We start from the raw sequence: 13900 nt of genomic DNA on the forward strand, positions 1-13900 counted from the left end.
AATGATACTGTTGCCAACTATGGGCACATCTTCAGTGCCCACCAAAGACCGGGAGTGAGGCAAGGGTGAGGGGTGTCAAGGAATCTTAGACAGTCCCTTGGGGTCGATGATGACTTGCTTCCAAACTAAAAATCAGTTATCAGGTGACTGAAGAGTCCACTGCGTGACCTGCAGTCTCTGTCACAGGTGGGACAGACGGTGGTAGGGCGAATGTGTGGTGGGGTGTCTGGGTTGCCGTGCGCTCCTTTCGCTGTTGGTACTTGGCTTCAGCTAGCCCGTGGCGCTGAGACTCGAGGTGTTCAACTCCTTCCTGGATGCTTTTCCTCCACTTTGGTCAGTCTTGGGCCAAGGATTCCCAGATGTTGGTGGGGATGTTGTACTTTTTCAAGGAGGCTTTGAGGGTGTCCTTGGAGTGTTTCCTCTGCCCTCCTGGGGCTTGCTTGCCATGTCAAAGCTCTAAGTAGAGCGCTTGTTTCGGGCGTCTCATGTCAGGCATGTGGATGATGTGGCCCGTCCAGTAGAGCTGATCATGTACGGTCAGTGCTTCGATGCTGCGGATGTTGGCCTGGGGATGTTGGTCTGAGCGAGAACACTGATGTTGGTGCCAATGGATTTGCAGGATCTTGCAGAGGCTGCGCTGATGGTACTTCTCCAGAGTTTTGAGGTGCCTGCTGTACATAGTCCACGTCTCTGAGTCATATAGGAGGGCGAGTATCACTACTGCTCTGTAGGACATGAGCTTGGTGCCGGGTTTGAGGTCCTGGTTTTCGAACACTCTCATCCTCAGGCGGCTGAAGGCTGTTCTGGCGTACTGAAGGCAGTATTGAACCTCATTGTCAATGTCTGCTCTTGTTGACAGTAGGCTCCCAAGGTTTGGAAAGTGGTCCACGTGTCCAAGGCCTCATCGTGAATTTTGATAACCAGGGGGCAGGTGCAGTGTGGAGGGGGCAGGTTGGTAGAGGACCTTTGTCTTACAGATGTTTGGTGTAAGGCCCATGCTCTCGTACACCCCGGTGAAGGTGTTGACGATGGCTTAGAGCTCAGCCTCCGAGTGTGTGCAGACACAAGCATCGTCTGCATATTCTAGTTTAATGCCAGAGGATGGGATGACCTTGGATCTGGCCTGCAGGCAGCGGAGGCTGAACAGGCTCCTGCTTGTTCTGTAGTTTAGCTCCACTCCAGCAGGGAGCTTGTTGAGGGTGAGATGGAGCATTGTGGCAAGGAAGATCAAGAAGAGCGTCGGTCTGATGACACAGCCTTGCTTGACCCCGGTCCAAATGTGGGTTGGGTCTGTGGTTGATCCATTGGTCGGGAACACAGCTCGCATGTCATCATGGAGCAGGCGGAGGATGGTGACAAACTTTTAGGGACAGCTGAATTGGAGGAGGATGTTCCATAATCCTCTGCGGTTGACAGTGTCAAAGGCTTTTGTAAGGTCAAAGAAGGCCATGTACAATGGTTGGTGCTGTTCCCTGCATTTCTCTTGCAGTTGTCGCGCAGTGAAGATCATGTCTGTTGTGCCCCTTAGTGGCTGGAATCTGCATTGCAACTCTGGGAGGAGCTCTTCAGGCATAGGGAGAAGGTGACTGGTAAGGATTCTTGCGATGACCTTCCCTGTGGCCGACAGCAGGGAGATTCCTTTGTAGTTACCGCAGTCAGTTTTGTCACCTTTCTTGAAGGTGGTCATGATTACAGCAACTCTGAGATTTCCGGGCATGCTCTCCTTCCAGAAAAGGGAGATGAGGCCGTGTATTCACGCCAATAGTGCTTCTCTGCCACACTTTGGTGCTTCGGAGGGGATTCCATCTACTCCTGATGCCTTGTTTCTCTTTAGCTCAATGGCCTTTTCTACCTCGTGCTGGGTTGGGGTTGTGCTGAGATGGTGGTGGGTAGCATGCTGCAAGATGGAGCGAGGACACTGGCGTAGAATACAAAATCTCTGTTAAGAAGATCTTCAAAGTGCTCCTTCCAGCGGTTGCTGACTGCCTCTCTGTCCTTGATGAGCACCTCTCCATTCTTGGCCAGCAGTGGAGTGGGGCCTTGGGTGCTTGGGCTAAAGAAACCTCACACATAATGGCTGTTAGTTAACTGTTGGATCTTCTGCACTTTCTCCCCCAGCATCTGTTCTTTAGATCGTGGGTTTTTACTGGACCTCAGCCTTTAGCCGTCTGTAGAGCTGCTTTCTTGCTCTCAAGTTGGGTTGCTGCTTCAGGTTCAAAAATGCCTTGCGCTTGCAGCTTATCAGCTCCTGGACCTCCTGGTCATTTCTCATCGAATCAATCTTGGTGTTTCCTGGTCGAATGACCAAGCATCTCTTTGCAGATGCTGATGATGGAGGCCTTGAGAGCAGACCAGGCGCTGTGAGTTATTATGACACAGCCGATGGTAAAGGCTGAGTTGTTCAAATCCTAGAAGGAAACTTGAAACAACTGTCATAATCCATTTTTTGCAATCTGTAATTTCGAGATGCAGACTTTGAATTCGGTAGGAATAAGACCACCGAGTCTCATGGGTTTTATATAAAACTAAATTAAACATTTATTAATTTAACAACAAATTAAACACATATACATGGCTACAAATTACTACTATAATAACTTTTTAACAAATCTTCAAATTAATCAACCCCAGGTAAATCTTCACTAAGGCAACAGTAACCCATAAACTTTGAATAGACACCAGGCAAAGCACATTTGACCGTATGAATCCTAAACGAGGCTCCTTTGCAAGTTGGTTGAAGGCGTACAGGCTGGTTAGGTCTTAAATGCCTCTACCTTACTCACACAAATTCCTTTCTTTAAAAACCTAGCTTTCCCTTTGAATGGAAATTTTCCGTTGTATCACTAGGTCTTTTGAACTTCAGCTCTTCCAACAATAAAATCCCTTTCATAGCACCAATTTTATTAGTAAGCTGAAAAAAATAAACACATTGTTTGGCTTCTCCTAGCTGGTGCAGGATTTTACCCGCAGCTTATTCAACAAATGCAAATGAACACTTTACCTTACTGTTCTCCTTACTGTTCACCCAATTAACATCTCAAAACTACTATACATCAAAGGCCCCAGACTAGCTGGCTTTAATCTAATTAAGACACACACAGGCACACACCTAGACACAGACCACCTCTAGAATTCTATTTTAAAAAATAATTTCCCACAACAATATAGACATTAATATCCCTTCGTGACATGGACACTTTGCACCTCTGGGTCACTGGGAGTCACCAGGTTGGCAGTGAGATGCTGGCTGAAAAGGGCTCTCTTATCAGGGTCCTTGAATGCCCCAGCGTTTGATTTTCCTGCGGCATTGTTTCTGTTGCCATCGCAACTTTGGGGCTACACTGATGTTGATGACAGAATGAATTAGGTAGTGGTCAGTCCAGCAATTGTCGGCTCCTGTCATGGCGCGGCTGATATGCATGCCCTTGTGGTCCCTCGGACAATGACGTAGTCGAGCAGGTGTCAGTGTTTGGAGCGAGGGTGTTGCCATGAGGCCTTGAACTTGTCTCTCTGACAGAACAAAATGTTGACTATGACAAGGCCGTGTTCTAGGCATTTTGTCAGGAGCAAGGTACCATTGGTGTTGGATTTCCCTACCCCTTCTCTTCCGATTACGTCTCCCCAGAGGCCCGTGTTCTTCCCAACTCTGACGTTGAAGTCACCATGGAGGATCAGCTTATTGCCCACTGGGACTTGGGCCAGGGATTGTTCAAAGCTGGAGTAAAATTCCTCTTTGGACTCGTCTGTAGCAACCGGTGTTGGGGCGTATGCGCTGAGGACTGTAGCACAATGCTTCTGGGCTAGGGTGAGCCGAAGGTTCATGAGGCGCTCGATTATCCCGCAAGGGGTATCTTTGAGACTAGTTGTCAAGGAATGCATCAAAGGCAACAACTGTTTCCTCTTCAGCTGACTGCTTTAACCAAAGGACCTACTGAATGCATGATTTGGGATCTGGGCCTGGTTGTCAGGTGGGTGCCACGTATCCCTGGCCAAGGGTCACCACACCTCATTGGGCCTCATGTGACATCACCTTTTATAACCTAAATCAGGGACAAGGAAATTCTAGTCCTCGGATTTCCTTCCAAATAGGACCTTGAGGAAATCCCAGCAGAGACCAGAGCTTGGTTTTTATCCCTTCCAACGAACTGCGGCAGAATTATGCCTGGAGAGCAAATTTTTGATCCTTAGTGCCTGGAATGTGGGACAAAATTATTCGATACTTGAAGAACAGTGAATTAGTCAAGACCAGTTGGTATGGATTTCTAAAAGTCAAGTCATGCCTAACCAAATTTATAGAATTCTTTGAAGAACTAACAGCGAAGCAGGCTTTGACAAGATGGCGATAGTTTGCTTCTGTGGCCGGTGAGGGCATAAATTTTAGGTGGTCGCAGAAAGAATCAATGTGAGTACAGGTACAGTGTCTCAAATCCAGCTGTCCGAAAAGCAGAGTTGTCTAAAAACCGGACATTTTTATAAGCTGCCATGCGTCAATTTTAACTGCTGTTAAATGAGTAAAATAACTTGCCAGGAGAATTCAGCTAGGTGCTGCACTGGTGCAGTGGCACACCAAACTAGTTATCAGCTTCACACACCAGTCTTTTTGAGTGATCCGAGCGACCCTTGACCCCACCCAACCTGGCTTGGCCCAATCCACTCCATGCACTGCGCTTGAAATTGTTTGAAGTAGCTGGTGGGTCACGTTTCCACACATCCAGGAAGCTGTGGTTCTCTGGTAGCTTCACTAGTATGCCTGTAATTTGAACCCAGCACAGCCTGCGAGGTAAGCCTTACTTACCTTATTATTTAATATTTTTTCAAACATTCTTTCTTCACTATTATGTATTCCTTATTCAAACTTTTTTACAAAGAGAGGTATTCACTTTATTTCATACGCCTCCTGTTAATTGAATTAAGGTTCCGATTTTTTTTCTCGGAAAACCAACAAGATCTGAAATCCAAGCACAAGCTCGGTCCCAAGGCTGCTGGTTTTGAGACAATGTACCTGTATTGAAAAATAACGTCTTTAGACAGAGGGTGGTTAAAATGTGGAATTATCGGCCACAAGCTATTGTTGAAGTAGACGCCAGAAAAATCTTTTAAAAGATAATTGCTTGGAAAAGAAGACTTTTAAAGGGGAGGGGACAAAAGAGGAGAGTGGGATTAGACTAGGTGGTTGTTGCGGAGAATAACGCCATCATAACTTAATGGATCAAATAGCTTCTTTCTGGGCTGGAACATTCTATGATTCTCTGAACAGCTCATTACGTCCCAGTTAGAGAATTTTGGCCTCAGCTACTGGCAGCCCATTCCAAGAGTTGATCACCATCTGTATTACTTGCTGCAATCTGACCCAAATTTTCCCATTACAGCCTTTCTCTTTACCTGTGACCTCTTGTTCATTACACCTTCAAAGTGGGAAAATGTAAAACAGAAACAAGAACAGCTGGAAAAACTCAGCAGGTCTGACAGCATCTGTGGAGAGGGATACAGTTAACGTTTTGAGTCCGTATGACTCTTCATCAGAACTGTCATTAACTAGAAAAGTGCAAACTGGCAACATGTGCTCTAGGTGGCACTCTAACTCCAAGTACACAGTCCTTATAAATCTCTGGCCACCAAATTATGTCCAATGTTTGAGGCAATGTTGTACTGTTCAGCGAAAAAATAAAGTAAATACCTCATTTATTACTTGCTCATGTGCAGGTGCAAGTTTTATTCTCAATTGTTTTTTGCTGTAAGTTTGAATTTGTTTTATTTTCATAAGCCAGGTCCATGCCAGAGTGGGGATTTGTGCATCATCGATCTGCCCAAATAAAAGTTAATTCAACTGAGGGCATAATTCACCACTTTCATGTAGGAATATTTAAAGTGCTCTTATCATGTTTGTATGTGTGCTATTTTTTAATGCAAGATTTATTAATTAATTTTAAATGGATTAACAACTCTGTGAAAATATCGTGTGCAGGAATACAGCCTGCATGTGAACTCTGATTGGAATTTCCACCCTTTCATGTCAGATTCACCACACAGAGGAGCTCTTAATTTCTTTCCTTTGTGTAGAGCCTTGAACAGCTGTCAACTAAACCTACAGAAGCAGTTCTAGAGCCCAAGAGTGTGGGTCCTGTAGAAATCTCCTAGCTTATCTTTTAGAGCAGATTCTACAGCAATGTACATTCCTAACTTTATTTTCTGGACACTGGATGTCACTATAATGGGAATTTCCATAAAGGGAGCAGGAAGTGCAGGTCAGGGTAGGGTCAGCGCATGGCAGGGGAAGGAAGAAACTCATTACTGGTCTAAACAGATGAGGGGAGTTGCTCATCCTGCCGGTGGATGAGGTTTCATGTTTTCTCTATTTGCCGCTGGGGCTCCTGGCCTGCCTGCCAACCTTAAGGTTGGACGGGCAGGTCCTTCAATTGTTTCAATTATCCTGTCAATGGCCTCAATTGGCCATTGACAGGTTGGCGGGCGCACAGCTGATTTCGCTGTGCCCCCGCCTTCCTGAAAATTTAAATGGGGCAGGGTGACGTCGGAGGTTCCCCCCGACATCATCCCGTGCCATTTTGCGCATCAGCGAGCAGGCCCCGACCCCTGCTCGCCGACGGCAAAATTCAGCCCCATATATTCATGGCCAGGATTTTAAGGCCCCACTGCAGCGTGTCTCCCCCTGGTGGATGCAGCGAGCCATTCAAATCTCCATTTAGTTCAGTGAGACCATAATATCCTGCTGGGCGGGAGGAACTGTAAAATCCTGGCCCACGTGTATGTATACATAAGTATCCAGAGTGCCACATCACTCTCTTCTGCAGTACAGCCTGTGTATTGAACAAACAATGGATCAGTCTGCAGTACACGGTTTGATCTGAGAAATACATTCGATGAAGCTCCAGCGATTGCATCTAAAAATATGATTATTTCAAACTTCTGGGAAACACCAGAGATAATAAAGTGCATGTTCTATAACCATAAAACCATTATTAATATCTTCAACCTGTTGTATATTTCTACAGTTTTTAATTACCATTAGGAACACACAAATAAATGACAACCCGTTGAAACTGTACGAGGGCTATTGTCACATGATAATTTATTTACAGCATACTAATACCAAGCAGCGGTAATGTGATCTCTAGCTGACTGCACTGCCTATCTCCAGGGTAGGTGTTGATGATGGTAATCTACCAACCAACTGTGTAATAGACAAGAAAAGATGGGGCAGAAGAGAACAGTGAACCAAACACAAAGGGAGATCATGGTCCATTCTCGAAAGTTAGAATGTGTATGATAAGTGGAATGAATTGTTGTTCATTACCATGATCTCCTTGTGTATGTGGCTCGCTCTTCTCCCATTCCCCATCTTTTATTGCATCGTTGAGTTATTTTTCTCAATAGTAAGAGCTTCCCTGACGGTTCAGCTAAGAAATACAACGGCATAAATTTGTTTTGGGCAGTAATCAAGACTTATTTCCCACAGTGTACAGCATGTGCTACCAATTCACAATCACTTGTTTTACATTGCTGACGCAGGATGTATCTGTGCCCCACACTGTTTGACATCACATATACCAGGAATTTCCAAGGTTTGCTGTGTGTTTGATCCAAGGGCAGGCGAAGGAAAGGCCAGTAGGCATAGTACAATTATCCTCTTCTAGAAAAGCCTGCCAACAATGTGTAAGTTCACAAATGGAAAATGGGCCCTTGAGCAAAGTACTGAAGGGCAGAACCCATACTGAGCACAGGTCAGCATCTTCACAACAAGCAAAGGAGAAGACTCCTTCCTCAATGCTTCACATTTGTGGGTAAGGGCATTTTTCCATCATGGTAGAGGGGAAAATAATTCCCAATATATTTTAAGGTGATGCAAGCTTCCTCATCTGACTATTTTTGACATTTGGGACAGAAATCCTTCCCAAGTTGACCACACCTACCATTTCTAATAGCAGGCACTAATATTCTTCTTGTAAGAAGCATTATTCTTTACTGAAGGTAAATTAAATTAAGATTTGAAGAAAGAATTTATTTGGAGCGGTTTCCATAAAACTAGAGGAGTCTGCTACAAACGTGTGCAGTCAAATTCTGTAGACCTGTTGGAAATGAAATATTTGAGAGTCTTTGAGATAACTGGTGCTATTATTAACAGTTAAAAGCTCATCCATTAATATTATTGCTAGTAATTTCCAAGCTCAGTGGTCAAGTTGATTTTACTCTTGTCTCTGAGTCAGAAGGTCGTGGGTTCAAGTCTCATATGGAATTGAGCACTTCATCTGGGCTCATGCTTCAGTGTTGCCTGGTTAAAGGTGTTACTTCTCCGATAAGACATTAAACTGAGCCTCTTGTGTGCCAGCTGTGCACGTGAAGAATCCCATGACATTATTTGACGAAAGGCAAGGAATTCTTCTATACCCAGTCAAACATTTCTGCTTCAACCAATATCACCGGGAGCAGATTATCTGGTCACTTCCTGCTTGTGGAACAGGCTCTGAAAAAATTGGTTACCTATATAACAGAAGTGTCAGCAGCTCAAAATATATGTTGGGCTATAAAGTGTTTGGACGTTCTCAGAGAACATAAGGAGCTGAATTAATACAAGTTCATTCTCTCCAGAGAGTTGTGGTTTCCATTTTATTAAAACACAGCTACTGAGCTGCCTTCGTATTTGTCGATTTCTTATCAGTTTTCTACTGGATTTGTTTTTCAGTTCGAATCCTGTGGAAGGTAAGCGAAAGTCTGGGAAGGATCTGCTGTGTTCGTCCACACGTCGAACGTTTCACCTTTGTGGGTAAGAACATTTTCTCTTTGTGGTAGAGTCGACTCTTTACCAAAGCCATACTTCAACATACAAAATTACCCTGTATGCATTATCAAACAGCCGTATTCAAAGCCTTAACATTATTTTATCATTTGAAAACCAGGAGCACTGAATACGTTCACGATTAAGCAATCGATGCACTGATTCCTTGTGCTCAGGTCAGCAAATGAAATGTGTTTGCTGCCATTTCCAAAAAGAATATCAACACTGTTCCTCCAAGAAACAAAGAAGAACCTGTTTTTTCACAACGCAACATGATATTACTAAAAGTTATTGGAATTAATCCATGTTACCTTTTTGCTACTGGGCTTATGGAGCTCATGCTCGTCTGGGGAATTATGAAAATTACATCTTGATATCATTTGATATGATTTTAAAACCTCTGGATACATTCCATCTTTATAATATACTTTAGCAAGTGGAATAAAATGGAACATAAAACAATTAAAAGGCCAAATTCTACTGGTTTAATAATTACAATTGTAACTTTTCCATTTAATCTCCAGTTTGCAGTTACCAGAATACACTAATTCAGAGAGCTGCAGGTAATCATCTCATACATCTCACTAAACATAAAAAATTAAATTACTGTGGAGGCTGGAAATCTGAAATAAAAACAAAATGCTGGAAATACTCAGTGTGTCTGGCAGCATCTGTGAAGAGAAGAATAGTTAAAGGACAGAATTTTCTTTGTTTAAATGCTGGTGGAACAGCAGTCCTGTCAGTGGGTCAAGAATCAGTTTGATTGAGGCTTTGCCAGAGTCATGGCAGTATCATCCCACCTCTAGGTTCCCTGGCCAATCAGGAAGGTTTTTTTTTTATTCTTTCACGGGATGTGGACATCGATTTAAGCATTTACATGGATAGAAGTCATAGTCACAATTTAAAAGTAACAGAACTGCTCTAAAATGACCTCCTCATGTTTTTGGCTGCAGAGATTTCCCAATGTCAAGGAAAGTGTGCAAGTGTCAGAAATGTAACGACCCCATTGCTAGTCTGTTCAGATGGGTAAAATGCTCAAATGGCCTGCTGTTAGAAATAAATGAAAATTAATGGTATCGGAGTCATTTGTTTTATGTTCGCCTCTAGATACCCTTGAGGCCTTTTGGAAACTCATCTCATGATGTGGATCTGCATGCCTGCGATGGCATTGCTGCTACCTCACTAGTATTTTCTAAATTTGTTCTTGAGATTTTGTTGCATGTCGCGTTCCATGGGTTATGGCCATAGGGGAAACATATAGAGTCCTGGGACAGAATCTTACCGATCCCACAGAAGCTGATTCGAAGGTAGGGCCAGGGGGAATAATGGAACTGAGAGCATTGGGTTGGGGGACAGATGCTTTTCCACCTCAGGACGATCTTGCCAGAGAAAGGTTATCAATGGTAGTGCCTACTCACTTGGCAGTGATGGGTATCCATTAGTTAGCAATTAGGAGGTTAATGAGGGGGATGGGGAGCACTGCACTGCAATCGCCCTGGCACTGGAACAGCCTCCTGCTGAATGCTGAGCTTGACAGCTCTGTTGAGGTAGCCTCCTTGCGGCAGGTCAGGTGGCCATCTGAGAATGAGGGTCCATGCCCGTAAGGCCTCACCTGCAGCCCAAACAACTCCTCCAGAAGGATTTCCTCTCGGTTCCAAGGGCCTGCTGGCTTTAGCCCTCATTAGGTTCGATATTGTAAGTGTGCTCTGAGGATATCTCCATGTTGAGGCGGCCTCGCACCCTCTTGATGCCTGAACTGTGTCTCTCAAAGTCTTTTTGATTGGGCCTGCAGCCTCAGGAACCTACCCACTAACATTAATTGACTCCAAGATGTGGCCTCTTGATTGGCCACCTCCAAAAAGATCACACACGACTCACAGACCATCAGGTCGGGACCCCCATTTGTTCCCAATAGAAGAATATTTTCAAAGGTAGTAAGATTCCACCCATGGAGCACATTTGGCCATCCAGAATTTTGAATGGAGTTCTGGCAGGCCACCTGCAGCTGGCACCAGGTCCAAGGGTGATCTGCCTTAAACCTGCCGGCTCTTCTCATCTGCTAATTCCTACCCAACTCTCCCAACCTGTTCTGAACGATAATATTGCGTACAATGCATATTTTTTATAAACATCAGTCACTTCCTGTTGCTCTTACTTTCGATCAAATTTTGGCCATCACACTTTGATAATTGGTTCTAATTAAAACAACAATGAATTAGAATTCAAGACATGCAAAACACAGATAAGGAAAGCAGCTAATAAAAAATCTGTGGCCCTTATACATTGTATGCTACATGACATGATGCCTGTAGTGTATAAAGCAGCATATTCTCTGACTCACTGTAACAATTCCACAGGGAACCTGGTGACAACTCATAATTTCTCTACAGAAATCTGAAAATGTTGAATGTTGTTCATTCGCTGAAAGATTGTCATGGAGATGATTCAATGATATTATAAAACAAGGCAATTCAGCGTACAGGGAGATGTGAACCAAAGGATTGGCAATGAATCTGAGATTTGCTGTTGCCCTTTTGACTGAAACTTCTATTAAAATGCAAGCACTTGGACAATTTACAATCGATGCACTGATTCCTTGTGCTCAGGTCAGCAAATGAAATGTGTTTGCTGCAGTTTGCCATTTCCAAAAAGAATATCAACACTGTTCCTCAAGAAACAAAGACGAGTCTGTTTTTTTAACAATGCAATATGATATTACTAAAAGTTATCGGAATTAATCCACATTAACTTTTGGCTACTGGGTTTATGGAGTTCACGCTCACTTGGGGGATTATAAAAATGACATCTTGATATCATTTGACATGATTATAAAATCTCTGGATACATTCCATTTTTAAAACATGCTTTAGCAAGTGGAGTAAAATGGAACATAAAACAACTAAAGGCCAAATTCTATTGGTTTAATAAGTAAAGTTGTATCTTTTCCATTTAATCTCCAGTTTGCAGTTACCAGAATACACTAGTTCAGAGAGCTGCAGGTAATCGTCTCATGCATCATACTAAAGATAAAAAAAATCAAACTACTGTGGAGGCTGGAAATGTGAAATAAAAACAAAAATAAGCAGGTCTGGCAGCATCTGTGAAGAGAAAAACAGTTAACGGACGGAATTTTCTGTGCTTAAATGCTGGTGGAACAGCAGCCCTGTCAGTGGGTCAAGAATCGGTTTGATTAAGAAACATTATTTGCTGAGGTTCTTCACAGAATCTCAGAATTTTAACGGCACAGAAGGAAGCCTTTCGGCCCATTGTGTCTGCACTGGCTCTCCAAATGAGCATTATGACCTAGTACCATTGCTCTGCCTTTTCCCTGTACCCTGCACATTGTTTCTATTCAAATAATTATCTTGAATTCAGGTTTTCTGTCCATGTTTGGACTAAGGCTGTAATGAGGTCAGGAGTTGAGTGGCCCTGGTGGAACCCAAACTGAGCCGTTAGTGAGCAGGTTATTGCTAAGCAAGTGCCGCTTGATAGCACTGTTGATGACCCCTCCCATTACTTTACTGATGATGGAGAGTAGGTTGATGGGGTGGTAATTGGCTGGGTTGAATTTGTGCTGCTTTTTTTTGTGGACAGGAGGTGTCAGCTGTGGCTCAGTTCATAGCACCCTCCCTTTGAATCAGAGGGTTGTGGGTTCATGTCCCACTCCCGGAAACCAAGAACTGTGATTGTACTCGAAAGAGTTGCAATCTGTGACTGTTGATAACTCAAAAGAGTTTTTTGTGGACAGGACACACCTGAGCAGTTTTCCATATTGCTGGGTAGATGCCAGTGTCCTAGCTAAACTGGAACAGCTTTGCTAAAGGCGCAGCTAATTCTGGAGCACAAGTCTTCAGTACTATTGTGGAATATTGTCAGGGCCACAGCCTTTGCTGTATCCAGTGCCTTCAGCCATTTCTTGATATTACGTGGAGTGAATCGAATTGGCTGAAGACTCGGACTTCAGTCGGCACTTCTGGCTGAAGATTGTTGCAAATACTTCGGCCTTGTCTTTTGCACTGATGTGCTGGGCTCCCCATCATTGAGGATGGGGATATTAGTGGAGCCTCCTCCTCCAATTATTTAATTGGCCACCACCATTCACAAATGGATGTGGCAGGACTGCAGAGCTTAAATCTGAACCATTAGTTGTGGGATCACTTAGTTCTGTCTATAACATGCTGCATTCTCCATTTGGCATGCAAGTCATCCTGTGTTGTAGCTTCACCAGGTTGACACATCATGGCCAGGATAACGCAACTATTTTATCAAAGGAAGGATTTCTAATTGAAGGGAGCATGGACTGGGTTACAAGGACCCACCAGCACTTTTTTTATTCTTTCATGGGATGTTAGCATCGCTGGTAAGTCCAGCATTTGTTGCTGATCCCTAATTGCCCTTGAGAAGGTAGTGGTGAATTGCCTTCTTGAACCACTGCAATCTATCTGGCGTAGATACACCTACAGTGCAGTAGAGAAGGGAGTTCCAGGATTTTGATCCAGCGACAGTGAAAGAATGGCGATACAGTTCCAAGTCAGAATGGTGTGTAGCTTGGATGGTGCGGTGTTCCCATGCAACTGCTGCCCTAGATGGTAGAGATTGCGGGTTTGTAAGTCAAAAGAGCTTAGCAAGTTGCTGCAGTACATCTTGTATATGGTAAACACCGTTGCCACTTTGCACTGGTGGTGGAGGGAGTGAATTTTTAAAATAGTGGATGGGATGCCGATCAAGCTGCCTACTTTGACTTGGATTGTGTTTAACTGCATGAGTGTTGTTGGAGCTGCACTTATCCAGGCAAGTGGAGATTATTCTATCACAATCCTGACTTGTGCCTTGTGGATGGTGGACAGGCTTCCCTGCAAGGTTCCCAGCCTCTGACCTGCTCTGGTAGCCACAGTATTTATATGGCTAGTCCAGTTCAGTTTCTGGTCAATAAGAACCCAATGTTGATAGTGGGGGATTCAGTGGTGGTAATGACATTGAATGTCAAGAGGAGATAGTTAGATTCTTTCTTGTTGGAGATGCTTATTGCCTGGAAGTTGTGTGGCATGAGCATTACTTGCCACTTATCAACTCAAGCCCGAATGTTGTCTATATACAGCAAGACCTGGA

The 13900-nt window shown here is 43.9% G+C and overlaps 1 protein-coding gene across 1 annotated transcript in view; it reads left to right on the forward strand.

Annotated features, from left to right (window-relative positions):
- The window catches only part of nmnat2 (nicotinamide nucleotide adenylyltransferase 2), a 326699-nt gene that overhangs the window by 292947 nt on the left and 19852 nt on the right, over positions 1-13900 (forward strand). Inside the window, exon 6 of the mRNA XM_078561382.1 lies at positions 8699-8779. Coding sequence (XP_078417508.1) covers positions 8699-8779 — 81 coding nt within the window. The remainder of the gene's footprint in view (positions 1-8698; positions 8780-13900) is intronic.

Source organism: Cetorhinus maximus, chromosome 17, assembly GCF_964194155.1.
Source record: "Cetorhinus maximus chromosome 17, sCetMax3.hap1.1, whole genome shotgun sequence".
Classification (NCBI taxonomy): domain Eukaryota; kingdom Metazoa; phylum Chordata; class Chondrichthyes; order Lamniformes; family Cetorhinidae; genus Cetorhinus; species Cetorhinus maximus.